We start from the raw sequence: 27,348 nt of genomic DNA, 5'->3' as shown, positions 1-27,348 counted from the left end.
CCTACTCCCCCCACGCCGCAGGCAGCGCGCAGACAGACAGACTGCAGCAAGCCCCAGGTGCTTATAGAAAAAGAAATCTACTCTTTATTGTGACTGGCAGGGCCGTGCCCAGACCAGGGTTACATTCAGCTCTACTGCTGTCCGGTTAGCGGGATGGCGGTGAACATGCGTCGGCGGGGCCCTGCTGCTGGAGGGATGCTGCAGAGGGATGGGGGCTCTGGCCACAGGGCCGCCCAGGGTGGGGGCACACGCACCGATGGCCGAAGGGGTGAGGGTTAGCACCAGAAATGGGGCTCTGCATCCGGCGAGGGGCCCCGGTGCCTGGCTGCAGAGCCCAGCCACTCTGCCTCGGGGCGCCAGCTGTGGGCCGGGGGCCCCCGGCCAGCGAGCGCCAGCACCGGGGCTCTGGCAGCAGTCATGATGGTGCAGGCTGCAGGCAGGGCCCATTCAGGCTGTGGCAGCCCCAGCTCACCTGACGGCTGCAGGACGCTCAGTAGTGCTGCATGGGGCCCCTGCATGCACTGGGGCAGCACTGCACAGGGACCCCACATGCACTGGGGCAGCACCATGCAGGGCCCCCGTGTGCACTGGGGCAGCACTGCACAGGGACCCCACATGCACTGGGGCAGCATCGTGCAGGGCCCCTGTGTGCACCGAGACAGTGCTGCATGGGACCCTTGCATGCACCAAGGCAGTGCTGCACCGGGACCCCACATGCACTGTGGCAGTGCTGCGCGGGGCCCCCGCAAGTGCTGCCTGGCCAGAGCAGGGCTGAGCCATGCCAGACAGAGCCCGGCAGCAGTTTGGTGTGTGTTGGGGATGGGGGGGCTTGCATATAAGCTGGGACCAGGCCCAGGGGGATGGGTGACGGACAGACAGCACAGCCCTTGCACGCGGGTGCCGCGGTGCGGCTGCAGCACCGGGCTGGGGTACGCAGGGCAGCCGCCCTTGGCTGGGGTCCTGCGGGGCGCAGCAATGCCTGAGCCGCTTCACCATCCTCCGGCCTCGGGGCGGAGAGTCCTGAGTGGGGCTGGCCAAGGGGCCACGTGCGGCGGCCGCTGCACGGGGCCAGGTGGCTGCAGGGTGCTCAGCGGCAGGGGCTGCAGTGCTCCGGCGGGGACCCGTTGGGCGGCTCTGGAAGGAAGGGAGGGGATGCGGCAGAGCGCTTGGTGGTGTTGGCACGTGCGCGCCTGGCCCCACGCTGCCCCACTGCCCCGCCGCACTGCACAGGGTCCAGCAGCGGCAACAGGCAGCCCCCCTCGGCAGCACTGCCCTCACCTGGGGGTGCCACGTCCAGGCTCTCCTCAGCCGCCGTGAACTGCAGCTCAGCCCCGTCGGGCAGCAGGGAGCCGCGGGAGCGGGGACACCGGTCTCCGGAGCGCGTCCGCCGCAGCACTGACTGGGGAGGCAGAGGGGTGAGCGGCGGGCGGCGCAGCGGGGGCGGTGCACGGGCTCGGCCCAGCCTTACCTTCCTGGCCAGGGGGCTGCTGGGCGCCGAAGCGCTGCTGTAGAGGCTGAGGCTGGAGCTGGAGCGGCTTGGGGACAGCACTTTGGAGGAGGGGGCCGACTGGTTCCCCGCGCACTTGGCCGCGGCGGCCCCAAAGGCATCTGGGGACAGGTACTTCTCGTTGATCTTCAGGTTGGTTCTTCCCTTCACTGGGGATGACGGAGGCCATGAGTGGGGCCGGTGCCGGGGGTCCGGCGATGCTGCAGCCGGGGTGCAAGCCCCCTCAAGATGCCCCAGCACGAGGAGCAGCTGGGAGCATGCCCGGCGGTGGTGGAGGAGCCGTGGGCATGGCCGCCAGCTGTGCGCAGCTCCCACAGGCACGGCCGTCCGGGAACCCAGGACACCCGCTGTGCCAGAGCTGGGGCTCACCAGCCGCAGCCTTGTCGCCAGCACGTGGCAGAGCGTGGCCATCACAGAGCCCGGGGCACCTCTCCGTTGGGCCTCCGTGGCCCCTGGGAGCCCGGCTATGGCACACTGCGCCGTGCCAGCTGTGCCCACCTCTGCAGGGGTCGTTCTTCACCAGGAACTCGTCCAGCGCGATCCAGCCGCCACCCACGCGCACCATGAGGGTGCTACGCAGGATCCGCACCATCCGCAGCTGCTGCGACTCCCCGAACTGCAGAGGAGCCAGCCGTGAGGGCGGCACGGGGCTGAAGGCGGGCAGGGGGGCATCCAGCATGGAGGGAGTGAGTGAGGGACAGGGTAGGGCAGGGCTCCGCACCATTGCACCGGGCAGAGAAGGAGCTCCGGAACTGGTGGGATGGAGAAGGGGCTGCTCTTGCCTCGAGGCATATGGAAATGACAGTGGATGCTCAGGCTGCCTGGCACCTCCACATCTCCCCTGCATGTGCATGCAGGACACAGGGATGTGCCCTGTCCCTGCTGCTGCAAGGGCCTGGTGGCCGGAACCATGGAGCACATGGGAGCGGAGACCCTGCACGGTGCAGGCTGTGTGCACAGGGTTGGAGCAGCCCCAAGGATGAGGGAACAGGGAGCAGGGATCCTGCACAGTGCAGACTGCGTGCACAGGGCTGGAGCAACCACCAGGACGACGGAGCAGGGAGCAGGGATCCTGCACAATGCAGGCTGTGTGCATGGGCCTGGAGCAATCACCAGGATGAGGGAATAGGGAGCAGGGAGCCTGCATGGTGCAGGCTGTGTGCACAGGGCTGGAGCAGCCACCAGGACAAGGGGGAAACCCCAGCAGCAGGGCAGGAGGTGGAGGCAGCACAGGCAGCACTTACCCGGTACCTGTTGGCACTGATCTGCTCCACCTGGAAGCGTTTGGCACAGTTGCACTGGGCCACCTGCCTGTTCACCTGGAAAACAGCCAGTGCAGGTCAGGCCCGCACATCCCACTAGCCCCTGGCCCCGCCGCCTGCCCCGTGCCACCCCTAGCCTCCGTGACACCCTGGCCGTACCTCGTCCTGGATCTGGTCTGCGTCAGCGGTCCTGCGCAGCGGGTCCCGGTTAGGATGCAGGGCGCTGACGAACTCGTAGTAGTCAATGAAGCCATCGCCGTTCAAGTCAAAGATGCTTGCCACAGCCTTCATCTCCAGGATGTTGGTGGGGAACTCTGAGGGGGTGCATGCTCAGCCCTGCCAGGAAGGGGACGCATCCCATTCCTGCCAGCCGGTCCCAGCCTCCCCAGCACCAGCACCGAGCCATGGGCTCCACCAAGGGGGCTCCCCAGGTGCAGCCTGGTCCCTGCCCATCTTTCCCAGCACAGCCCATGCCTCTGCCAAAAGAGCAGTATTCTACGCCTGCAGGAAAGCTGAGACGTGGGGAGATGTGCCATGGGGTGTGCAAGCCCCTGAGCCTGGGCTGCGGCCCTGCACCCCACTTGGCGGTTCAGCGCCTGGGCGTGCTCACTGGAGGCGAGGACGCTCTCGATGAACTCCCGCTGGCTGATGCGCCCGTCCTGGTCCCTGTCAATGCCCCGGAAAACGTCCAGGATGCGGGACTTCATTTGGCCGATCCACTGCATGTAACGCTTCCGCCAGACCCCAAAGTCGAAGTGAGCAAACTCCTCCAGCTTGGAGAGATACAGGCAGGAATGAGCACCCCAGCGGGAAAGGCCCTGAGCCTGCAGCCCACCCCATTGCCCATCATGGGTCACACGTGGCTCCACACAGGACCGTGGCCAGGCTTGGCCCTGACACGGCACAGCCGGAGCATGCCCGGCACTGACCTGCCGAGTGGCTGGCAGCAATGCCAGCTCTCGGCCGTCTGGGGTCTGCGGGGATGGGATGTGCCGATCCCACCCGGAGGGACACGCAGGAATGGGATCCGCCTGCTCCTGCCCAGAGGGATGCACAGGAATGGGATCTGCTGCTCCCACCCAGAGGGATGCATGGGAATGGGATCTGCCCGGAGGGATATGCAAGGATGGGATATGCTTGCTCTCGTCCAGAGGGATGCATGGGGATGGGATCTGCATGCTCCTGCCCTCAGGGACACACAGGGATGGGATCTGCTGCTCCCACCTGGTGGGGTGTATGGGAATGGGATCTGCCCAGAGGGATGTGCAAGGACGTGCTCTGCCTGCTCTAACCCAGAGGCATGGGTGGGGATGGGACCTGCCCGCTCTGACCTGGAGGGACACTTGGGGACAGGATCTAGGATGGCTCTCTGGCTGTGTCTGGCTAACCCAGGGCTCCCCTTGCAGCGACCACGGCGAGCCGCCCATGTGCTCGAGCACCCCTGCGGCACCAGGGCCGCCGCTACCTCTCGCAGACGCTGCAGGGCTGTCTCCAGCCGGTACTGCCGGTCCAGGGCCAGGAGCCAGAGTTGCTGCCAGCGGTGCAGGAGCTGCGCCATGAGGGGTGTCTGGGGCTCCAGCCCCCCAAGCGGCACCACCGGGGCGCCCTGTGCCTTCCCCGTGCTGCGGCGCCCTGCGGCAGCCGGAGAGGGGAGTGAGGGCACGGCGCGGGGTGCTGGCATGGCGTGGGGCAGGTGAGGAGACAGGGCCCTTACGTGTGGCCAGCCGGCGGGTGGCCGGCGGGCCCAGCTCCACGGCCAGCTTCCGCTTGCAGCTCTTGGTGACCTTCTCCACGTCGGGCTGCTTGCGGTTCAGCTCTTCCATGAACACCTGCGGCGAGAGTGTCGGCAGTGAGCACCCCGCTGCGCCGGTGGTCCCCGAGGTGTGCGCCGCAGTGCCCAGCCTACTCGGTGCACGTGAGCATTCTGCCTGGGATGCTCCTGCATCAGCAACCCCCATGGAGACAGCATGGTCCTGGTGCACCCAAAAGCCCTCGGGGACACCACGGTGGCCAGTGGCGATGCAGAACGGCTGCCAAACTGCAGCCCAGGTCAAGCACTGCCCCATGTGCCAGGCGGGGTGAGGGGGGCAGGCTGGCCCCATCCAGGCGGGAGCGGGGCCCAGGGTGCCGTACCACATGCTGGGCATTGAGCTCCTCCAGCTGCTCAGCGTCCTCGGGCAGTGGCTCCTGGTCCCGCAGGCTCAGCGCCTCCTCGGCGGCTGTGATCCAGTCGATGAGCTGGGCCATTTCCTCGCGCTCGGCAGCAAGGCTGGCTGCCTGGGCCTGGAGCCGCTCGCCCTGCTGCTGGGCCCAGCTCAGCACCTGCGAGCAGGGGGGGACGGGGATGGGTGGCATGGGCCGACGGCAGGGTCATGGAGCCACTGTAGCACTGCCGACCACCAGCGTCCACAGTGGCACAGCTGCAACCAGCCACTGCGGGGCCCTCACTGCAAGGAGCAGCCAGCATCTTTCAGGGGGATCCACAGCCCCCCTGCAATGGGATGGGTGCACGTGCGCACATGCAGCAGGAACATGGACCCCGGCCGGGTGTGCACCTGCACACACAGCAGGAACATGGACCCTGGCCGGGTGCATGCCTGCACACGTAACAGGATCACAGACCCTGGCTGTGTGCACACCTGCACATGCAGTGGGAAGACGGACCCCGGCTGGGTGCATGCCTGCACATGCAACAGGATCACATATGCCGGCCGTGTGCACGCCTGCACAGGCAGTGGGAACACGGACCCTGGCCATGTGCACGCATGCACACACAGCAGGAACACAGACCCCAGCTGGGTGTGCACTTGCACACACAGCAGGAACACGGACCCTGCCGGATGGACACCCGCACATGCAGCAGGAACACAGACCCTGGCTCCATGCACACCTGCATACACAGCAGGAACACAGACCGTGGCTGCGTGCACACCTGCACACGCAGCGGGAACATGGATCCTGGCCGTATGCATGCTGTGCATCCGGCAGGGTGACGGCTCTGCTCTGCACATGCCATGGGGTCCTTGCCCGGCAGTGCTTGGAGCAGCAGTGACTGACGTGCTGGCCCCAGGGACAACACAGCTGCAGATTTGCTTGCTGCCTCCTGCAGCCCCCACCCTGTGGTGCGGGGCTGGGCTAGGGGGGGAGGGAGGCAGCCCCAAAGACGGCTCTGCACCTCTACGCAGATCCCAATCCCGATTAGATGTGCAATGCTGTGTGCACTAATTGCTTTGTGCAGACAAAGACAAGGGATCCGCCAGAACCTGTCGGACCCGTTCAGGGAGAGCCAGGAATGCTCTGCCACAAGGCCAAGCTGAGCCAGGTGGGAATCCCTGAGTGCTGCTCTCCCACCAGGCATGCTGCGCTGCCGCACACACTCTGGGAACAGGGAATGAGCTGCCATCGGCTGAGCGGGACAAGAGAGGCCCTGGCTGCTGCTGCCACCGGAGACAACCCTTGGGTGGCACCGGGGCTGGGACAGGGTGGGAGCGAAGGGACGTGGCGGGTGATGATCCTGGCGGCCGCAGAACCAGCGGAAGAAGGGGCTGGTCAGGAGGGCTGCGCGCAAGAGGTCCCCGTGCTGGGAAGCGCAGGGCTGTGCTCGCACAGACGTCGGTGTCCCTGTGCCCAGCTCACCTCTTGGAAGCGGCTCTTGGCCACTGTGACCCAGGACTTGATGGTGATAATGGAGTCGGGGTGGCAGGTGGCAAGGATCTCTTCCCCCAGTGAGGTGATGCACTCCAGCTCCAGCTGCTGACACTGCAGGGACTTCATCAGCTCCTGAGGGAGTGCAGGACCTTGGTGCTGGCGGTTCGCAGCCCTGTGGCCCCTGGCACCCGCAGCCTAGCGAGGAGGCTGTGGGGGCCCAACAGGGCCAGCCCCACAGCAGGGCAGGGAGCCCCGCGGCTGTGCAGGGGCACAGGAGTGAGAGGCCCTCCCTAAGGAGCCGTGCACGCCGCGATGCCGTGACGTCCGTGCCCAGAGGCCAGCGACCGCAGCCGCGGGATGGCTTGGAGCAAGGACGGGGCTGGCCCTCGAGGCGGGGGCCCACGGGGCCGGGCACTGACCTGCAGCTGGTGTTGGCACTCCTGCACCGCCGCATCCTCCTCAGGGAACATGCCATACTTGAGGGTTTTCTCTGACTCAGAGAGGCGCCCCAGGAAGGTGTGCACCAGGGTGTGGAACTCCTCTGCCTGCCGTCGATGGCCGGGGACAGGGGAGACTGCTCAGCACCTGCTCAGCACCCGCTCAGCACCCACCTGGCAGCTGCTCATTGCGGCCCGTCCCCCTGCCCTGGCCAGACCGAGCCCTGCAGCCGCGGCCACTGCCCGGGCCGCACGAGCTCCTCATGGGGTGACTTGCTGCACAGCTCCAGACCCCCCAGAAGAGCTGCTTGCGGCCCGGCCCCAACCCTGCTGGGAAGAGATGCTCCTTGCCCCAGGGTTTCCCCAGTCCCCATCAGCATCTCCCCACCAAGGAGGGTGCCCCAAAATGCACAGAGACATCAGTCCCGGGCACCCCACACAGCACCCTACAGCAGCTGCAGCAGCTTGCGACATGGCCTCACAGAGTCCCACGCAGCACCCGGCGGCACCTGGCCACCCACAGCCCCGATGCCCCACGCAGCACCTTGCGCCACACACCGCCTCGGGCACCCAGGGCAGCGAGCACCCTGCAGCCCCGGGCGCCAGCACGGCACCCCGCCACACACACCTGACACTTGCAATGCCCCACAGCACGCAGTGCCTGGGAACCACACACAGCACCCATGACGCAGGCACGTGCCGCTGGCACTGCCGCTCTCACCTGCCGGAGCGATGCCTCCAACCGGGCCTGCTTGGAGACTGAGAGCTTGCAGACCAGGTCCCAGCGGGTGCTCAGCTCCTCCATCTGCCTCTGCAGCCACTGTGAGTCCACGCTGCTGCTGCCACGGGTCAGATCTCGCACTGAGCGCTTCAGCATCTTGATGCAGCTGGCTCGCTTGCCCAGCTCCTTCTGGAAAACCTGGGGAAGGAGCGGGCAGGGAGTGGGTGGAAGGTGCCGGGGGCAGAGCCACCCCGCCTGCTCCCCATGGGCTGCAGCAGGGCCTGGGGCTCCCCACGCTGCTCCAGGCACCGGGTGTGCAGGCTCACGATACCAACCTTATGCTTGTCCATGAGGTCGCTGACCAGGTCCCGGTCCCCTCCGACGGGCACGTCCTCACTGAGCTGCGGCTCAGCCCGGTACAGCCAGTCCATGAGAGCCTGCAGTGCGTCCGTGAACTTGCCCGAGAAGAGCAGGTTCTCCTCCAGCTTGTGCTGCCTGGAAGGCAAGGGCCCATTGGCAATCCTTGTGGGCAGTCCCTGGTGCCCCAGGCATGGGTGAGCGTGCGGACACAGGGAAAAGCCCGTGCGGCATCACAGCTGCAAGTGCCTGGGCTCGCCCGCGGCCAGGAATGGATCCCGGCTGCACCTGCGGGGACCGGTGACCAGGGAACAGCAGTGAGGGCAGCAGGCCCGAATCAGGGAGACAGGTGCCTGGGGAGGAAGGACCATGCCGTGCCAAGCTGTGCCGTGCCAGGCAGCCGCGACCCACACCACAAGCGGAGTGCAGGAGTCTGGCCCGGCTCGCCTCACCTCTCGACAGCCCGGCTGCACAGGGCGTCCCAGCGCTCCTTCAGCTCTCCCAGCAGCTCCTCCAGTGGCTGCAGGTCCTCGGGGAGCTGGGCTCTCTCCCGCAGAGCCCGCCCGCTCCGCAGCGTGGCCTCGTACACAGGCCGCTTGGAGCGCAGCACCTTCTGGAAAGCCTGTGGGCAGAGGGGTCAGACAGCCTGGTGGCCGGGGCTTGGCTAGCCCCGGTGCTGATTCCTGCCCCCACAGCTCTGGAAGGGCGTTGCAGCATGCCAGCCGCAGCTGCGGCTCTGGGCGCAGCCAAGGCCCCACTGGATGCAGCTGGCAGGGGACAGGGGAGCCGGAACGGGCAGCTCACCTTGTGCTCAGCCAGCTGGCACTTGATCTCCTCCTGGCTGGTGGCAGTGTCGTTGGGCACCTCCAAGATCTGCTCCACCTCGTCCATCCAGTCCAGGAGCAGCCGCCGGGACTCACTGAACTGAAACGCAGGGAGAGGTGCGTGACGGGGAGGCACACGCATTGCACTGGAGCAGCCGGCACAGCCCGCACCACATAACAGCATGGCCCGTGCACTGCTGCAACGTGGGCTGCAGGCTGGGGCAGCAGCACACGGTGCGTGCGCTGGAGCACCATGTCCCTCACGCCAGGCCCGCAAGCTGGAGCAGCACGATCACACACTGTGGCAGCACCGCTCAGAGCATGGAGAAGCACAGCCCATGCCCTGGGGCAGGATGGACCGCAGACCAGAGAAGCATGGCCCATGCTCTGGTCATGGCCCAGGCTGTGCCTTGGAGCAGCTAGCACTGCTGCTGGTACCTGCTTCGTGCGCTTGCGGGCCTCCTCTAGTGCTGCTCCTCTCTCCGAGGTCCGCTGAAGCACCTTGGCCAGCCGCTCCTTGGCCGTCAGCACGAGGTTCTGGATCACAGTGCCATCCTGCTTCCGGCTGAAGTCCTTCAGGCGAGATGCAGCAGCCTCCAAGCCGCCGAGCTTCTCCCCGTGAGCGTGTGCCTCCTTCACCAGGGCCTGCGGGAGAGCCAAACGCAGTTGGAGTGCACAGAGGGCCTGGGGCAGGAACAGCCTCCAAGAGCAGGGTGGGATGCAGGGAGCACAGCCGGGGCCTCAGAGCAGAGTCCCGGCACTGCTTCCCGGACACATCCACAGGGAGATTCCCCTGCTGGGGCCAGGGCCTGCAGGGCTTGCCGCCTGCTGCAGGCTGTTCCTGCAGGCACTCCAGGCAGGGGAGTGGGGATGGGGGCACCCGGATGCAGGCTGGGAACACGGCAGGAGCTGGGGCTGCCCCAGGCCGCCGATCGGCAGAGTGGCACTGGCTCTCCTGGCCGCCCGTGCTCACCTTGTGCTCCTGGATCTGCGCGGTGACAGTGTCCAGCACAAAGCTGGGTGGCGCGGGGGAGCTGAGGATCTCCTCCGCGTGCCCCATCCAGCGCAGCAGGTCCTGCATGGTGCCGTGGAACTCGGTGGTGGCTGTCAGCCCCTCCACCAGGCGCTCCTGCGAGCAGAGGCAGGCATTGGTGGAGCCCCTGGAGCTGGGCATCAGCCCCCGGGCAGCAGCGCGGCCCCGGCCCGCACACCTTCCTCTCCTGCGCCTCGGCATAGACGCTCTCCCACTTCTGCTCCAGGATGCGGAGGCTATGCTCAGTGCTGCAGGGCCGGGCGGTGCGGCAGGAGGCCAGCAGGTGCTGCAGCCGGTCCCGCATGCTGTTGTACGCCTGCTGCTTCGACTCCATCTCCTTACACAGTTCCTGCCGAGAGGCCATGTGTGGGGAGCCCTGGGGCATTACCGCTTGGCACTGCCACCCCAGGGGGCTCCAGCTCTGCCCCAGTGGTTGGCATGGGGCAGGGGAGAGGGTCTCCCAGCAAGCTGGGGTGCAGGAGGGCTCTGCTGGGGCCAGGAGCACGGGGAGGGGAGAAGGGCCCACATCTCAGCACAGAGTGGGGTAGATGCGGGGACGCGTCCAGCCCACTCTCCCGGGGTGCAGGGAGGGCTCTGCAGCCCGGGGGAGCACAGGGTGGCTGGCACAGCCCAGGGCTCACCAGGTGCGTGGTGAGCTTCTCTTTGGTGGTGTCTGGGTGGCCCCAGGCCGGCTTGGAGAAGAAGAGCTGCAGCTCCACGTGCTCCAGCCACTGCAGCAGCTCCGTGATCTCCAGTGTGATGTCCTGCACCTGGTGCAAGGCGAGGGCTGAGGCCCAGGGCGCCCCACAAGCGTGGCGCATGGTGGCCACCAAGCCCCCGGGGTGCAGCATCCCCAAACCTGGCTGAGGTTGTTCTCCAGCTCCAGCTGGCGGCTCTCGGTCTCGCTCTGCACCGCATCCCAGCGCTGGTTGAGCTGCTGCAGGCTGCGCTGGAGCCCCTCCATGCTCTCCCCCAGGCTGGAGAGCAGCAAGCCCTGCCCAGCCTCGTTGACAGACTGCACCGTGTGGGCATGGGACATCACATCGTTCCTCAGCACCTGTGGGCGCACATACTGCACGGTCACGGCCGGCGGGCACCAGCCCACCCCTTGCGTGCCCAATGGCCCCATGGCCCCCACAGGCCCACTCCGGGGAGCAGCGTGGCAGGAGGACGGCGCAGAGGAGGGGACGGGCAGGCAAGGCGCTGGCGCTGCACCGTGCAGTGCCTGTGTCAGACCACGCGCGAGCGTGCCTGGGCACGAGGAGGCAGAGCGGGGCTGGCCGCAGCCCTCGCTGCCTCCCCGCAGACGCGGAGACGACTCATTCCTTCCGTGCTGTCACCAGGGGAGGAGACACATTCTCACGCTGCCCACCCTGAACCGCAGGGCCCTCACCCCCGGGACGTGCTGGCCCGCCACAGGGCAGGGCAGCGCCCCAAGGAAGGGGACAGGAGCGGGGCCAGGCAGTGCCCCATGGCCGTGGGGCAGGAGGACCGCAGCACAGGGCTGCGCTGTGCAATGGGGCTGGGCTGCATCCTACAGGCAGGTCTGGGGATCTGAGGCCATGTCCTGTCCGTCGCCACCTGCACCCAGCCCCAACACAGCCAACTGGCCGGGCGCTGCTGGGACGCAGCGTGCAGGTAGCCGCCCTCACCTTGTGCTTGGCCAGCTCGATCTCGCAGCTCTGCAGGTCGAGCCGCAGCAGGGTCGGGCCCTGCAGCTGCTCGGAGGTGCGGGACAGCCACTGCAGCAGCTCCTCCAGCTGGTGCTGGAACTGCCCCAGGCCCAGGAGAGCCGCCTCCAGCTGGTGCTGAGGGACGGAAGGGGCAGGATCAGGCACCATCTGGCAGGGGACACAGCCAGCCCTGCCCCAGCCCCCAGCACCATGCACCCAGTGCCTGGCATCATGCACCCAGTGCCCAGCACCATGCACTCAGCACCTGCACAGCACCATGCACCCAGTGCTCAGTACCACCTATCCAGCACCTGCACATCACCACACACCCTGTGCCCAGCACCACACACTCAGCACCTGTGCAGATCATGTACCCAGTGCCCAGCACTATGCATTCAGGGCCTGCACAGCTCCATGCATGCAGTGCCTGTGTAGCACCATGTACGTGGTGTCTGCACAGCACCACGCACCTGGTGCCCAGCACCTTGCACCTGGTGCCCAGCACCACACACGCAGAGCCTGCGCAGCAGCACACACCTACTTTGCTCTGGCTCTTGTCTCATGTCCATAGCAGAACTGAGACAAACAGTTCAGGCACCATCATCATCTCCCAGAAACCCCTAATCACTCCCATACCCCAGAGAGCAGTGCCCATTCCAGCATGGGCCATGCCAGCAGCAGCCCCACACTGGCCAAGGCCTCCTTCCCACCTGGCGACTGACTATCTCCTCCTCGAGGCGATCCCAGCGCTGGCGGAAGTCACTGAGCGATGCTGGTGGGTCTGTGTGCCCAGCACTGCCTGGGCCAGTGTGGTGCCGCAGGCTCTCCACGTCCACCTTGCACTGGTAGAGCTCCCTCTTGAACTCCTGCCAGGGACAGATGTGAGCAGGGCCACTTGCAAGCCCTGGCCCCGTGCACAAGCCCACCGGCCTGCCGCATCCCAGGCAGGGCATGCCTTGACTTGGCACAGAGCAACATGGCTCAGCATGGCATGTGTGGCAGAGCTGGGTACAGCGTGGCATGGTGTGGCACAGCTTGGTATGGCATGGCATGGAACAGCTTGGCATGGCTTTGCACAGCACAGCATGCCATGGGACAGCACAGCATGGCATGGCATAGCATGGCACAGCATAGCACAGTTTGGCATGGCTTTGCACAACCTGGCATGTATGGTAGAGCTGGGGACAGCATGGCAGCATGGCTTGGCATAGCATAACATGGCATGGCACGGCACAGTACTGCACAGCATGGCACTGCATGGCTTTGCACAGCATGGCATGTATAGCAGAGCTGGGTACAGCATGTGGCACAGCCTGGCACGGCACCCTTGGCCCAGCTCCTCGTGGCTTGGCACCGGGCAGCCTGGCGCAGCATACTTGCCCTCTCCTGGGCCCGCAGCTCCTCCTCGTGGAGAGCACGGGGTTCAGGGCGGGTTCGGGGCAGCCCTACACCCTGGTGTCCTTGCAGGTGACCCCAGCCGGTGACGGCTCAGCCACCCCATGCCGACCATAAACGGGCACCCTGGGGGCACCAGCACCATCCAACATGCTGCTTCCCACCACCCACTGGGAAATGCCCCTCTGGGTCACCCTGTGCCACCCCCTGGGCTTGGGGCCGCGTCCTGCTGTGCGACCCACCTTGAGCTCCGCCAGCTGCTGCTGCACCATGTCCAGGTCACCACCGACAAGGAACTCCTCCGCAATGCGCAGCTCAGCCGCATCCAGCCACTCGAACAGCCGCTGGGACAGAGGGGGCCGCGGGGGTCACGTGGGTCCCTGTGCTCTGCAGCCCCATGGCCAGGCGTGGGGCTGCACTCGAGCGGGGCCCAGGGGGCTGGAGCACAGGGTCACACCAGCCCCATCTTCAGCGAGTGAACCTTGGCATGGGCACATCGCTCAGCGCCAGGACACAGTCCCCAGGTGTGGCCATACCCCCTGCCCCGTAGCCCCACTGCCCAGTCAGCCCCACCACCAGCTGCTCTCCTGAACGCAGCTGTGCCCAGGGACCTCCCCAGCAGCCCCACGGTGCCTCAAAGCTGCTGCCCAGCCAGCCCCATGCTGGGGCTGATGCTTGGGGTCCCACGGGCCGGCCCCCGGGCGCCCGCCTGCACGGCCCCAAGCACCCCACACCTGCATGGTCTCCTGGTAGCTGAGGGAGGCCTGGAGCTGCTCCTCGAGGTGGCCATACCGCTCTGTCCACACCTTGTTCAGGCTGTGCCAGGAGGAGTAGAGCTGCAGCAGGGCGCAAGGGTCAGCGGCACCGCCGTGGGGCACAGCGGCACACGGCCCTCCTGCAAGGACCCCAGCCCGGGACGTCCAGCCGAGGCAGCCCAGACACCTCCCGGGGCTCCCCTGGATGGCCGACCGCGGGGCTCCCCAGGACGCCCGACCCTGGGGCTCCCTGGAACACCTGACCCTGGATCCCCGGGATGGCCGACTCCGGGGGTCCCCAGGACCCCTGACCCTGGATCCCTGGGACGCCCACCCTGGGGGCTCCCTGGGAGCCCCAACCTTAGATCCCCGGGACCCCCAACCCTGGATCCCTGGGACACCCACCCCCAGAGTCTCCCCAGGCCCCACCCAAGGGGTTCTCCCAGAGCCCAGCCGTGGGACAGCCATGGCTGTGAGGCCCAGCAGCAGCCGAACTCGGGGATGCCTGGTCCTCGCACGCCCTGTGTCTGGGAGAGCCGCCCCATGGCCCCTTGCCAGACACCTGCTGGCCACGGGACAGACAGACCAACCGCCCCGCCGGGGCACTCACATCATCCAGGCTCTTGGTGACGTCGGGCTTGTCAGGATCCCCGCAGGAGGACATCAGCTCCACGCCCAGGATGCCCAGAGTGTCCAGGTCACCCTGCAGGGAGTCAATGTCCTCCCGCAGCGCCTGCAGACAGGACAGGGCTTAGCGCTGACCCCCACTCCTGGGCCAGTGTGGTACCCTCCCCGCCCAGTACCTGCATGGTGCGGAGCCGCGTGCGCACGGACTCGGGCTCAACGCCAGCCTCCTCCAGGCCCAGCACCAGCTGCTGGGTGTCGCTGAGTGTCAGGGCCAGCTCGGAGAGGCCATGCCAGAAGCGGTCGGCCAGAGCCAGCAGCTCCTGCAGCCAGCGCTCCTGCTCCTCGCAGCGGGCCCGCAGGCAGCCCCACTGTGACAGCAGCTGGGCCGTGCGCTCCTGGATCACTGTGGGGCACCAGAGGGCCGGGCTGGGCTGGGGGCTCTCGGGGCCCCCAGCCCTGGGCAGGACACGGCCCCACTGGGATGGCCTCTGCTCTGGGCATGGGCACGGGCACAGGCACACGCTCCCGTGCATGCAGAGGCACCTATGGACCATGCCTGCCTCTCCGCGGGCTGGGGGTGCAGGTACCTCTCGCTGCGGCGTCTGAGTTTGCTGCCTGCATACTGTCCAGCAGCTCAGTGCCCTGCGCCTGGACCGTCTCCAGCGCCACCCCCAGCTTCTCCAGCTCCCCCAGGGCCAGGCTGTTCTCGCGGAGCTGCTCCCGCAGGTGGGCCGCATCGCCCCGGACCGCCGGCGGGGTCTGCAGGCGGCTCTGCAGCCGCTCCAGGCACTCCAGCAGCAGGTCCATGCGCTCGGTCAGCTGCCGAAGGAGCAGCCTGGTCACTCAAGGGAAAGACCTGAGGGGCGCCGGCTCCCTGGCACTAGCCCCATACCTGGCTGTAACGTGGGAGGGCATCTTCCAGCAACACAGCTGCCTGGCGCACACGCTCGCGGATGCGACCATACTGCTCCTCGGCCTCCTGGCAGCGCCGCTGGAATGGGGCGCCCTGCTCCGGGCTCAGCTCCACCAGCCGGGCAGAGACACGCTGCAGCTTCCCCATCAGCGGCCGGTGCTCCGCAATCGCCTCCCGCAGGCACTGGGGGCACAGGGCAGGCGGTGGGACATGCCCTACAGTGCCCTGGCACTGCCTGTGCTGCGCCAGGGCTGACCCGGCACCCCGGCACCAGCTCTGCCCCCACCGGACAGTGCTCGTGCGTGCTGGGTGCCCCGGCCCCGCGGCAGCACTCTCTGCCCTTTGGCTCCTCTGGCTACCTCCAGGCCCCTGGCATCTCCTGCATCCCCTCTGTGCCTGCTAACCAGCACCTGCCCTGACTGTCCCCTTCCCCTTCCTCCTGCCTTTGGCTGTACCTTCACCATCCCCTTTGCCATCGCCTTCCTGTGCCTGTGCTGGTGCCATCCCAGCCCCTCACCTGCAGCAGCGCTTGCTGTTCCTTCAAGGCCTCGTAGCTGATGGCGTTTGGGGAAAGTTGCACCCCTATGACCTGTGTCTCCTCCAGCCAGGGCGACAGCTCGTCATGGGCCTCGGAGAACTGGGCCAGTAAGGACTGAGTGTGCTCCAGCTGCACGGTGCAGGCTCCACTCCGCAGGAAAAGCTGCTCCGCACACTCCTGCAGTGCCTGCACTGAGGACTGCGGAGACACACAGCTCACCTGGGGCAGGGCATCCTGCTGTGGCCAGGCTGAGGACAGGCTGTGGCCCTTCCAAAGCAGGCACCCTGGTTCACCTGGCCTTGACCCAGGAACGTCGCGCCCAGTGCTGGTGGAGCTCCGGGCGCATGCGCTGGGCCGGCCGGTCCTGGCCAGCCCCACCATGCGGGCCAGCGCACTGCAGGGTGGAGGAGCCCTCGGCCAGGCAGCACCAGTGCCCGGATGTGGCTCACCTGGAGGTGCTGCTGCAGGGGCTCAGGGCAGGACTGGAGCAGCGGCTCCGAGATCCCCAGCAGACGCTCCACCAGTCCCCGGTGGTGTAGGATCTCAGCAGAGAGCAGCTGGAGGACAGAGGCAAGTGGGTACCACTGGCAGCCAGTTAGCACCGGGGAGCAGCATGCACAGCTGCCGAGGAGCTCGGCAGAAGCAGGGCTCTGCAGGCTCCGTGCACACCCACACCCAGGAGCGCGGACCAGTTCTCTGACCAGCACCAACATCCCTCTGTGAGGGGACGAGCAGCAAAGCCCCAGCAACCCTCCATACCCTGATCCCTGGCAAGGGGACCTGCCTGTCCAGGCATGTATACCTTGGGGAGCTCAAGTGCAGGCCAGGCCCACGGATGGACATTGCCAAGCCTGGTGCTTCAAAGGCCTCGCTTGTTGCTCCCTGCTCCAAAGAGCTGCCCCCAGGGCTTTCCCTCTTGTGGCCGAGCAGTGATGAGCACGACACTTTGCCACTTTGCATTGATTTTCAACACGAGATGCGGATAGGAGTCTGAGGGAGGGCCACTGGCATACAGGAACCTGGGTGCACATGTGCAGGGTTGGTGCACACGGTGGGTGCTGGGGCACAGAGGGGTTGGCAAGGCACAGAAGGATGTAGGCAAGGGAAGGATGCCAGCATGTCCTTGCACGCGTGTGACTCAGTCTGTGCATGCACAGTGGGTGCGCAGCACGCTGGGGACGTGAACCCAGTGTCCCTGGGGCTTGCTGGCACTTCTTTGCTGCTGGCAGCCTGTGGAGGTGTGGGGCCCTGCAGGGTGCACAGCCCGGCCCGCTGCGCCCGAGCCGCTCTGCATACCCACCTTCTGATCGGAGAGCTGGGCGCGGAGGGCCTGCGCGTCCAGCTGCACCTGGCCAATCTCCTCCAGCCGCCCACTGAGTCCAGTCAAGTGGGCGAGTTCAGAGTCCAGGATCTGCTCGAACTGCAAGAGGGACAAGAGCCATCAGCCTGGCCAGGAGACGTGATGTGTGCATGGGGATGCCTCCTCAGGGCACAGCTGCCTGCAGCAGCACCTTCCTCCCCAGAGTGGGTGCAGACCCCAGCTCCCAGATTCCTCCAGCCCCTTCTGCCTCATGTCTCCCCTCCCCACAGATGGTGGTCCGGGGGGGCACAGTCCCCAGGGCCCCCGCATCCTGCACCTTTTCTTTGTCGCTTGTGCTGACCAGGAGCTCCTGGTCGCTGTGCTGGCTGTCCCAGGAGGCCAGCTCCTTCTCCATGCGGCCCAGCCAAAGGGCCAGGTCCTCCTGGGCAGTGCCCACGTGGGATGAGGCCTCCAGGGTCTGCTCCAGCCGCTGCATGGTGTCGGCGCTGCTCTGGCCCACGATGAGGTATCGCATCCTCAAGGACTCCATCTTCTCCTGCGCCAGCTGGGCCTCCTCCCCTGTGGCAGCACAGCCAGCGGCATCAGCGCCACCCGCCCAGTGCCTGGACTTGTCCCACCCGAGCCCCCCCTCGCCGTCTGCTCCTGGTCAAGTGCTGCTCCCGCTGCACCTCCTGCCCTCCTGGCACCCGGGACGCTTCCCGGCCCTGGCCGGCAGGATGCTGTGGGCCCCAGGACAGGCAGCACATGGACCCCCAGCTCCTGGAGTCACCGACCAGTGGCAGAGCTGTGCTCCAGCTGGGGTGTCCTGGGGCCAGCCCTGCTCCTGGGAGGTGTCTGGGCACCGTCGGGACAGCGCTCTGCTCATCCTCTCCCATATCCCAGCACCAGCCCCAGCAGGTATGCTCGCAGCCCCGGTGCAGAGCCGGCGGTGCTGGGACGGGGGCGAGTGCTCAGCACAGGGCTGAGCCCCGGGGCTGCGCCTTCCCCTCGCCATTCCCCACTTGCCTGTCACCATCTCCAGGACCCGCTGCCCGCTCTCCAGGGCCCCTTCCAGCTCTCCCAGCCGGGCACGGATCTCCTCGCAGAGGCCCTGTGTGAGAGGGTCCCGTGGCAGTGGCTCCCATCCCTCCTCCGTCCGGGCTGGCGGACGCCCCTCCTGGTGCCCCCGGACTGCTCCATGCCCAAGCTGCCGGCACTCCTCTGGCACCGCGCGGGCAGCACTCGCCCCACCGGGCTGCCCGATGCTGCCCGCTCCCAGCCCAGCCCCGGCTCCTACCTGGATTTGCTGGTGGGCGTCCTGCAGGCGGCTGACGGAGCCGTCGGCTCTCCAGAGCTGGGCCAGCCGCCGCTCCGTGGTGCCGAGCCACTCCTGGAAGGGGTCCACGGCCTCCTGGAAGCCCTGTGCGGCTGGCAAGATGCACTCCAGGCAGCCGTGCCTGCCGGGGCAGCCGGTGAGCAAAGCCTGGCCGGTGGCAGGGGCTGCCTGGGGCCGCCGGCACGGGGCCGGTGCCCTCCGAGCGTCCCACCCGGCATCCGAGCCAGGCGACGGCGGTGCCTCCCCGTCTGTCTCCATCCCCCTGCCCGGGGCCGCTGCAGGCAGCGCTGCGGGCAGGGGCACCGCAACACCGGCACCCGGGATAGGGTCCGTGGAGCTACCAACCCAGAGGCAAATGTCCCAACCCCGACCCACCTGGCTTCAGCCTCCTGCATCAGTTTGCCCCACTTCTCCCTGAGGCTGCGGAGGCTGCCGCCCTCCTCCTCTGGCAGCGGCAGCCTGTCCTGCAGGACATGCTCCACTCGCGGCCGACGCTCCTCCAGGAGCCGTTTCAGGAGCTGCGAGGGAGACAGGGCCTGGGCAACGGAGCCACCGGCACTGCCGGCATGCCCCAGCTCCCTGGGCCCTTGAACCCCGGGCAGTTGGAGGCCGGGCCCAGGGACCTGCTCACCTTCTGCTCCTCCAGCTGGGCCTTCACCACCTTCACCTCTGAGGAGGGCGGCTTCTGGTTGCTCACCAGCTCCTCCATGTCTGCCACCCAGGCCAGCAGGCTCTCAAGTGTGTCCTGGGCTCGCTCGGCACCCACAGCCTCCTCCAGCACGGGCACAGCCCGGGAGGCCACCTGTGGAGGAGACGCGGCTGAGCCACCCGGGCCAGCGCTCCGCAAGCCGAGCCGGGGGCCGGCACCCCGAACGCCGCCCGACCCATGGGTCCCCGTGCCAGAGAGGGGCTATCGGCAGTGCCACACTCGCTCTGCGAGGCTGGGCACCCGGCGCCACCCCGAAGCCGCCGCCGGCTCCCACAGTCACCTCGGCGGGATCGGGATCAGGATCGGAGTTGGAGCCGGGGCAGCCAGCGGCCGGCTCCCCCGCGCACTCCGTCATCACCGTCACCGTCCGGGTGACCAGGGCCTCACCGGCCGGGTACTCAGTCACCTCCACGATCTCTGTCACGATGGTCTCCGTCACCTCCGTCACCTCCGTCACCTCGCGGGTGGTGAGGGGCTTCCAGGACCAGGTGGCCCTCAGGGCGCTGGCCCGGGGCGGGGTCCAGGCGGCGCCTGTTCCCCCCTCGCCAGGTCCCGCCGGCAGGACGCCGGCGGCGTTCCCGTTCTGCACTGCCGCCTCCGAGCTGCTGCGCCGCAGCGGCGGGGGGCTGCCGGGCCGGCCCCGGCTGCCCCCGGCCACCGCGCTCCAGCCATTCTCCGTCACCGCCGGCGGCGGCTTGGCCTCCGTGTCCGGGCCCCGCTCCTGGAGCGGCGGCTCCCGCAGGAGCTCCTCTGGCCGGCGGCTCTTCTGGCCCAAGCAACTGGGCCTGCTCACCGAGTTCCCCATGGCGCGGCGCCAGCCCCCGGATCAGATCCCCGCCTGGAACAAGCCGGGAGGACAGCATCAGAGCCGAGCGGGGGCTGGCGAGAGGGCCAGGGAGGCGGGAGGGCGCCGGCTGTCACCCGGGGCCGGGCGCAGCGCGGGGACCCGGGGCACCGCGTGTCCCCTGCGCCACGGCGCGCGTCCCCACCTCCCCTGATCTGGGGGTGCAAACACAGGGTACCGGGAGGCAGCACGGGCACCCGGCAGCCGGGCAGACGCTCCCGACCTGCATCGCTTTGTGCCATTAGATTAACTCCGCGGCAAGCAGCGCCGGGAGAAAAGAGCCATCTGTCTGCGGGGCCCGGACAAAGGCGGCCCCGGGGACCCGCACGGGGGGAGCGCGGCTGGGGCCCTCCGCCCGGAGCACCCACGCTCCCTCCCCTCCCCGCCCGCCCCTGCCACCGCCATAAATCCCCCGCCGCCCGGCAGCACCCTCCTGCGCCGCGCTCGGCCGGAGCCCTCCCCAGCCGGCCACGCCACCGGCCCCCTCGGCGTGCCCGTGCCACAGCCTTTCTGCCCTGCACGGCCACACACTGCGCACCCCCATGTGTGCACACACACACATGCACAGCAGGCCTGCACCAACACATACCCATGTGCACGTGCGCACACAGCTGTGGGATGCGCATCGGGTCGGTGCGCCCTGCGTGCACGCTTACCCCTCATACCACAGGCCCCCCTGCGCACACTCCTGGCTCCCTCCTGCTGCACCACACCCCCCGGCCATCCGGCCTGGGCACTGCAGATGCCCGCTGCAGGACCCCGCAGCACGTGTGCACACCCACAGGTGGGCTGAGCGCTGCACGCCACTGTGCATGCCTCTAGCATGACCTACTCCGCACGCAAGCACACACCCGCAGCAAGACTGTATTCTGCGCACACACACACACACACATACACATGCATGCTTTCCCAGTGTTCACACACTGCAGTGCCTTGCACACGTCCCCACCCCCCACATGCAGCTACACAGACTCCACAGCAATACCGTGCTCCACACGTGCGAACATTAACAGTGCTACACAAACTTACGCAAACATGCCCGCATCAGCAGTGCACATACGCAACAGGAGTGCACACATTCCCACAGGCCTGGCACGCTCCACACACATGCACATCCATAGCAATAGTGCATCCCAGGCATGCTCATTCCTCCATGGACAGACACTCTGCAGAGATGTGCATGCACACACCAAGCCCCTCCACGCACAACTGCTGCACGCTCCATGGGTGCACCATCCCCACGACATCGCAGCCCCACGCACATGGGATGCTGTGCACACACTCGCACACTGTGGCACCTCTCACAGCTGGGCTCTGACATACTCACCCCAGAGGCAGTGCATGCCCCACACAGGCACACGTGCACAGCATCACTTGCCCCACAGCAGTGTGACCCTGTGCCTCCCCACGAGTCCTGCAGCCAGCCCTGCTGGGCGTTGCACAGAGGGAGTCCCCCTGTGCAGCGAAGGCAGAGGGTCACCCAGGGCCCGCTGCAGCAGGCAGGTGAGGGCTGATTCCAGGAGCCCGCCTGCAGCACACTTGCATGCTACCATCCACATGTTGGGGTGAAGCCTTTCTCGCACCTCCAGACACATAGGACTGCAGGGACACGGTCCTTGTGCACGCACAGCTGCACCCGCCGACGAGCAATGCCGCTCCAGCCAGACCCTGCACCTGCTCTGCCCCTCACCCCGTGCCCAGAACCCACGCGTTCACAGCAGCATCACCCACGCCCCAGTACCCCGCGGCAGCTGTGCCCTGCGCGGGCCCCCCATGCCTTGCGTGCCCCTGCACCACAGACCCTCGCCCTGTGCTTTGCTGTGCATCCCCTGGCCAGGGCTCACCCCGCTCCCCATCACACGGGGGGTGAGGGGCCGGGCACCCCTTCTCCCGCGCTCTGCCGCTGCTCGGGCTGGGCAAGGGGACGGTGACACTTACCCCTCTGTGGAGCACGCCGGGGTCCATGGGCAGCGCGAGGACTAAAGCGGGGGCATTGTCACGGGGGCGGGAAGGGCTGCTCCGAGCAAGGCAGCCAGCGAGGGGCTGCAGGGACGCTGCCGGAGCCGTCTCGCCTTCACCCGGGCTAGCTGGCCAGCGGTCGGGCCATCGCGGCCGGGGATGCCGGCTCCGTGGAGCGCCCAGGCGCTCACCCCGCTGCCGGGGCCGGGCCGCGGGTGTCCCGCGGCGGAGCAGGGGCGCCGGCGTGGCCGGGGGCTGAAGCTACCGCGGCCGCGACATGTCGCAGCGCGCCCGCCTGGCCTCCGCCGGGGAGCGAGGCCTTTTGTGCCACTTCAAAGGCTCTTGCCCGGCTCCCGCACCCGGCGCTGGCCGCAAAGTTTCCGAAGCGGCGTCCTCGGAGGGCGGCGCGGCGCGGCAGCTCCCCGCGGCTGTCACCGCGGCGCCGGTGCGCCACCGCCCCCCGCGCCCCCCGCAGCGCCGCGCCGCGCCGGGCCAGGCCGCGGGCCAGGTTGGGGTGCAGGGCGGCGGGGGCCACAGGCAAGGTGCTGTGCGGGCGGGGAGGACCCTGCGGCGCGGCGCGGCACGGCGCGGCGCGGCACGGCGCGGCTGACCCCGCCGCACACTGGCGCTAATACAATAAGCCTGCTCGCATTAACCCTCGGCGTGCCGAACCGCGCCGGGCCCCGTTACCGGGGAAACCCACCGACGACTCGCAGCCATCCCGGGCAGGGGGATGGGGAGCGGGGCCGCTCCCACCCGGCGCGGGGGGCGCCGCCGGGGCGCCCCCGCCGCCGCGGCACCTGCGGCCCCGCCGGCCCCGCCTGCCGCGCACCGGCGCGCAGGGCTGGGCCGGGCCGGGCCGCCGCCGCGAGAGCCCGACGAGGGGCTCCCGCCTTTGCCCCGGCGCGGGAGGGTCGCCGGGCCGGGGCCGGGGCCGGGGCCGGGGCCGGGGCCGGGATCCGGCCCCGCGCAGGGCAGCGGCCGCCGAAGGCAGCGGCTGGACGCGCGGAGCGGGCGCCCTCGAGCTCAGCCGCAAGCCGCGGGCGGAGGCCGCCGGGGGCTTTGTCTGCGCGGCTGCTGCAGGCGCCGCGGGGCGTTAACATACCCGGCGCTCCTGTGCCTGGCCGCCTCCTGCCTCACTCCACTCCCGCTGCTGGAGCTCCGCACCAGCGCGGCATGCGTGCCCGGGCTCCCTGCCCACGGGCCGGCTTCCCCGGGGCATCCCTCCTCAGGCATCCCTGGCTCAGCTGGGCCAAATGGGGGCCTGGACGACAGTGCTGAGCACCCCGAGTTGCCTCTGCACCAAAGGGAGAGCTCGCATGAGCCTCGGGACCCCCTGCTCCAGCTGCGCTGAGCATCCAGCCCCGACATCCCCAGCACCTGGCCAAGGTGCCGGCCAAGCCCACAGGAAATGGGCTGTTCATGGGGCAACGGGCTTGGCTCCCTCGCCAGCAGCGATTCGCTGCCCCCAGCACGGGTTGCCTCTCGGGAGCCTGCCTGGCACGCTTCACAGCCCCAGGTGCTGGGCTCAGGGTGGCATCAGCGCCCCGGGCAGGGGGAGCCCAACACGGGGCACCAAGTGGAGAGCAGTCGGCTGGAATCCGCAGCCTCAGATCCCAGGAGCTGGGTGGGTTTCTCCTCGGCCTCGGCTTTGTCTGCGCCGGGGCCTGGATGAATGGCCCTTTCAGTTTGTGCTGTCATGTGTGCGGAGGGAGCCCGTGTGCTGGCCAGGCCCAGAACAAAAGGAGCCAGCGAGGGACTGTTCGCAGGGCTGCAAGGAGGGGCTGCCCAGGGCAGCCCCTGCCAGCCCGGTGTTCCCCGCTGCCGCTCTGCACAGCCTGGGCTGGTGGGAGCTGGCAGCCTGCGTCAGCCAGGGGACTGGGGGCAGGACACGTCAACGCCCTCTGGATCTCCAGGCAGGGGGGCTGCGAGCAGAGGGGCACATGAGGCCTGGACAGGGGGACACTGCTGCACACGCTTCACCATGCATGGCTGCACATGTGCTACCTGTGCAGGAAAACACTGGTGCACATGCATCACCCATGGAGGCAGACACCACTGCACATGCCTGGCTGCACGTGCCTCACCTGTGCATGGCTGCACATGTGCTACCTGTGCAGGAGGACACCGCTGCACATGCCTCACCCATGAATGGGGACACCGCTGCACAAACCTCATTGTGCATGGCTGCACGTATCTCATCTGTGCAGGGGTACAGCTGCATGTGTCAGGCTGGGGAGGGGGATCCAGGGACTCAGCACCCTGCCTGGCCCACAGGTGCAACTGCGGTGAGGTTTCTGGTGCTATGTCTATGGGTCTCCCAGCTGGCTGCAGCCAGGCTCCATCCTCCCTCTTGGGGGTAGAGACCTTGCCAGCCTCAGCAAATGCGAAGGCCAGGTCCTGCCCAGCTCTGAGCAGGTCTGCAGGCTGCCATCCGCCCCAGGACAAGCCGATTACCTGCAGGGCTGGGCCTTGCTCCGGCAGGGCGGGCAGCCTCTTCTCCACAGCGTCCAGCCAGTGCCGCAGGGCCAGCAGCTGCTCCTGTACTTCCAGCCTCCAGTCCTTCCACTCGCTTCGCTGCCACGCTCTGGGGACGAAGCACAGGACACGGGAGGCTGTGGGGATGCATGTCTGTGGCTCCTCTCCCCAGGCACCCACTGCTGGGCTGTGTTGTCTGCAGCCTGCCCAGCCCCAGGCCCCCATGGCTGCTCACGCCTGGGGGAGGGATGAAACCACCCATGCCTCGGGCTGCCTGCACCCCTCAACACACCCCTCTCCCTGCGCTGCTTTGGGAACACTCAGAGAGCAGCCCTGAAAGAGCCCTCCACTGCGCTCTGCACCCTCCTCCTCTTTCCTGGAGAAGCCCCTGCACAGGAACCTGGCACAAGAGACAGGAGAGCGCAGGTCCCCAAGCCTGCGGGGCTGTGGGAAGGACAAGCAGTGCCCCATGCCAGCACACGTGCCAAGGGGGAGTCCGCTCAGCTGCGGGCTGTGCTAACGGGCCAGGGAGCTCCAGCTCGCAGGGATGCCAAGAGTGCTGATGCAAGGGGCAGGCGCAGGCATCATAGCTGTGTTCCTGCAGCAGGGATGTGCTGCCTCTCCCTGCTGCCAGCCAGCCCTACACAGTCCAGCGGCTCTGCTCCCAGCAGGTGCTCTGAATAACTCCCTCACCAGCTTTGCTCCCCAAAACCAGCCTCACACCCCAGCCTGTGGCCTGGCTGCTCAGCGCTGTTCTTGCTGGAGCTGGCTGCAGATGCCTCTCCAGCCACATCTGCCTCTGCCTTGCCGTGCACCAGGGCATGCATGTGCAACCGGCAGTGCCCAGCAGTTGCAAGAGGTGCCCCAAAAGCAGCCCCTGAGCAGCTGCCCAGCCCAGCAAGCCTCTTGGCAGTGGGTGCCCTGCAAGGGGGCATGCCAAACACCCACAGCATCAGTCTGGCCTCTTCCTGACTCTAGGATCTGCAAGATAAACCCAGTGCTCAGGCCTGAACCTCTGGCACAGGCATAGCGCTCCTGACCCACCTCCCAGCTCTCATCCTGTGTGGGAAGCAATGAATAACTGCATTTAATGCAATTCCTGCTCTGCACACTCTGACCTGTGTGTCTTTCCTGACGGATGATCCCGGCAGGGTGGGATTCCCCCCAGCTCCTCTCAGCACCCAGATGCACATGCACACACATGCAGGCTCCAGGCCCTGATCTGCACCTGGTAAAGGTGTCTTTGCTCATCTCGCTATGCCCAGCAGAGATTCATACCTCTCCATCTCCTCCACATCTGACGATGACCCCTCCACACTCTTTCCAGGGAAATCAGCGTCATCCACAGCAAAAAGCTTCTACAAAGAGAGCAGAAGGAAGGGGTGGGGAATGAGCTTTTCTGGCTGCTGTTGGCACAGGGGTGTCAGTACCTAGTGGACAGCATAGCTGGAGGAGAGCATGATACATGGGCTCATCAGAGGCATGCGGAGGTGCACAGAGCCGCGTGGGTGATGCTGGGGTGGGTGGTGTGGGGGCTCAGCCCCACCACCTTTCTGAGGCTGCACCTGCAGCCCAGAGAGCAGGGGGCTCCGGTGGTGCTGCCCTTGCTGGGATTTACCTCCCGCACACGGGGCGGCTGCCGCGCCCATCCTCACCGCACACCAAGGCAAAGCATCCCTTCCGACCGGCTGGCTGGGACCCCAAACTCTGTCCTCTCCCACCAGAATCACCTGCAAGTTTTTGGCTCTGCACATCTTGGTCTCCTTCACCAGGTTGAGCACTGTTCAACTCAGCAGCTCCCACAGTGCTCTCAAATTTCCTGGCCCTTTTCTATCTGGAGAAATTCTCACCTGCTCCTAGCTAAACCTCCCAGCCCCTTCTGCTGTTGTCAGTGGCTGATCCACATCATTGCACTACATCTGCCCTTGGCAAAGCCATGAATTATAGACCCTTATGCTGTCCCAGCACCTGGTTGATATCAAACCCAGCCACAGTGAACCACAGAATCACAAGATGTTTGAGGTAGGAAGGGACCTCTGCAGATCGTCTAGTCCAACCCCCTGCTCAGGCAGGGTCACCTAGAGCATGTTAGACAGGGTTGCATCCAGGCGGGCTTTGAATCTCTCCAGAGAAGGAGACTCCACAACCTCTCTGGGCAACCTCTTTCAGTGCTCGGTCACTTTCAGAGGAAAGTTTTTCCTCATATTCAGGTGGAACCGCCTGTGTGTTCAGTTTGTGCCTGTTGCCTCTTGTCCTGTTGCTTGGCACTACTGAAACAAGTCTGTCCCCACCCTCTTGACACCCCCCTCCCTCTAGATATTTGTAGATATTGATAAGATCCCCCCTCAGTCTTCTCTCCTCCAGGCTAAACAGCCCCAGCTCTTGCAGTCGTTCCTCACAGGGGAGATGCTCCAGGCCTCTGATCATCTCTGTAGCCCTGGAAACCATCCTATAACCACCTTGCAACACTTTCCCTCTCACCAGCACAGTCCTCTGCAAGCTAGTGCCAAAGCCTGGCTCTACACCAGGCTGGAGAGAGAAAAGCACCGAGATGCTGAGGAGGAGGGGGGCTGGGGACTGCTCCGCACCCTGAAATCCCGCCTAGGTCTCACGCTAGTCCAGACCGGGCAGGATGCACCAGGCGAGCCTTGCTGGGCCAGGTGAAAACCCCATCACCAGCATTTCCGTGCTGAGCAAAGTTTGCCTCATGGCAGAAAAACTGCCTGGAGCAGCGCATAGTCTGGGCTGCTGGAAAGCAGGTTCACCATGCCGTGTTGTTGTACGAAGGGGTGAGCAGGACACTGGTGCATAGGGGTATGGGAGTCCCCAAATGCCCCACTCATCTGGGAGCAGCAAACTCCCCAGGGCTCAGGGCTGGAACACTCCTGGAGGGCTGGCAATGCTGCAGGAGCTGGCTGAAAAAGGACCACACAGTTGAGCAGAGAATTATGGAAAATGCCTTATGAGAGGCTTGAAGTGATCCACTTAAATTGTCAAGGAAGTCAAGAAGAGGTTAAGTTGCAGCAAGTATG

The 27,348-nt window shown here is 66.9% G+C and overlaps 1 protein-coding gene across 2 annotated transcripts; it reads right to left on the bottom strand.

The window, feature by feature from the left end:
* Positions 1-61: 61 nt before the first annotated feature.
* LOC134137600 (microtubule-actin cross-linking factor 1, isoforms 6/7-like) lies at positions 62-25,655 on the bottom strand. 2 transcript variants are annotated; one of them, XM_062570785.1, is made up of 39 exons: positions 25,595-25,655; positions 24,296-24,425; positions 18,958-19,128; positions 18,702-18,844; positions 18,288-18,447; positions 18,017-18,101; positions 17,328-17,569; positions 16,991-17,110; positions 16,140-16,247; positions 15,670-15,888; positions 15,132-15,335; positions 14,827-15,058; positions 14,416-14,642; positions 14,223-14,345; positions 13,592-13,693; positions 13,100-13,201; positions 12,173-12,328; positions 11,442-11,597; positions 10,649-10,846; positions 10,431-10,559; positions 9,968-10,138; positions 9,730-9,885; positions 9,195-9,401; positions 8,737-8,856; positions 8,385-8,554; positions 7,911-8,070; positions 7,576-7,773; positions 6,837-6,962; positions 6,406-6,549; positions 4,903-5,091; positions 4,484-4,598; positions 4,235-4,401; positions 3,380-3,542; positions 2,929-3,083; positions 2,752-2,826; positions 2,006-2,123; positions 1,469-1,656; positions 1,279-1,399; positions 62-1,134 (listed from the first exon to the last, which is right to left on the bottom strand). In XM_062570785.1, exons 1-39 carry the CDS (start codon positions 25,600-25,602, stop codon positions 1,088-1,090), a joined length of 5,805 nt encoding a protein of 1,934 aa, XP_062426769.1. In that variant the 5' UTR covers positions 25,603-25,655; the 3' UTR covers positions 62-1,087. The 2 variants fall into 2 exon arrangements, with proteins under 2 accessions (XP_062426769.1, XP_062426770.1); XM_062570786.1 differs by lacking the exons at positions 62-1,134; positions 1,279-1,399; positions 1,469-1,656; positions 2,006-2,123; positions 2,752-2,826 and having other exon boundaries at positions 2,951-3,105.
* Between the last annotated feature and the right edge of the window lie 1,693 nt (positions 25,656-27,348).

This window comes from Rhea pennata, chromosome 2 (genome assembly GCF_028389875.1).
Source record: "Rhea pennata isolate bPtePen1 chromosome 2, bPtePen1.pri, whole genome shotgun sequence".
NCBI classification, from domain to species: Eukaryota; Metazoa; Chordata; class Aves; order Rheiformes; family Rheidae; genus Rhea; species Rhea pennata.
The sequence above is the reverse complement of the archived record's forward strand: the minus strand, read 5'-3'. Positions and strand labels throughout refer to the sequence as shown.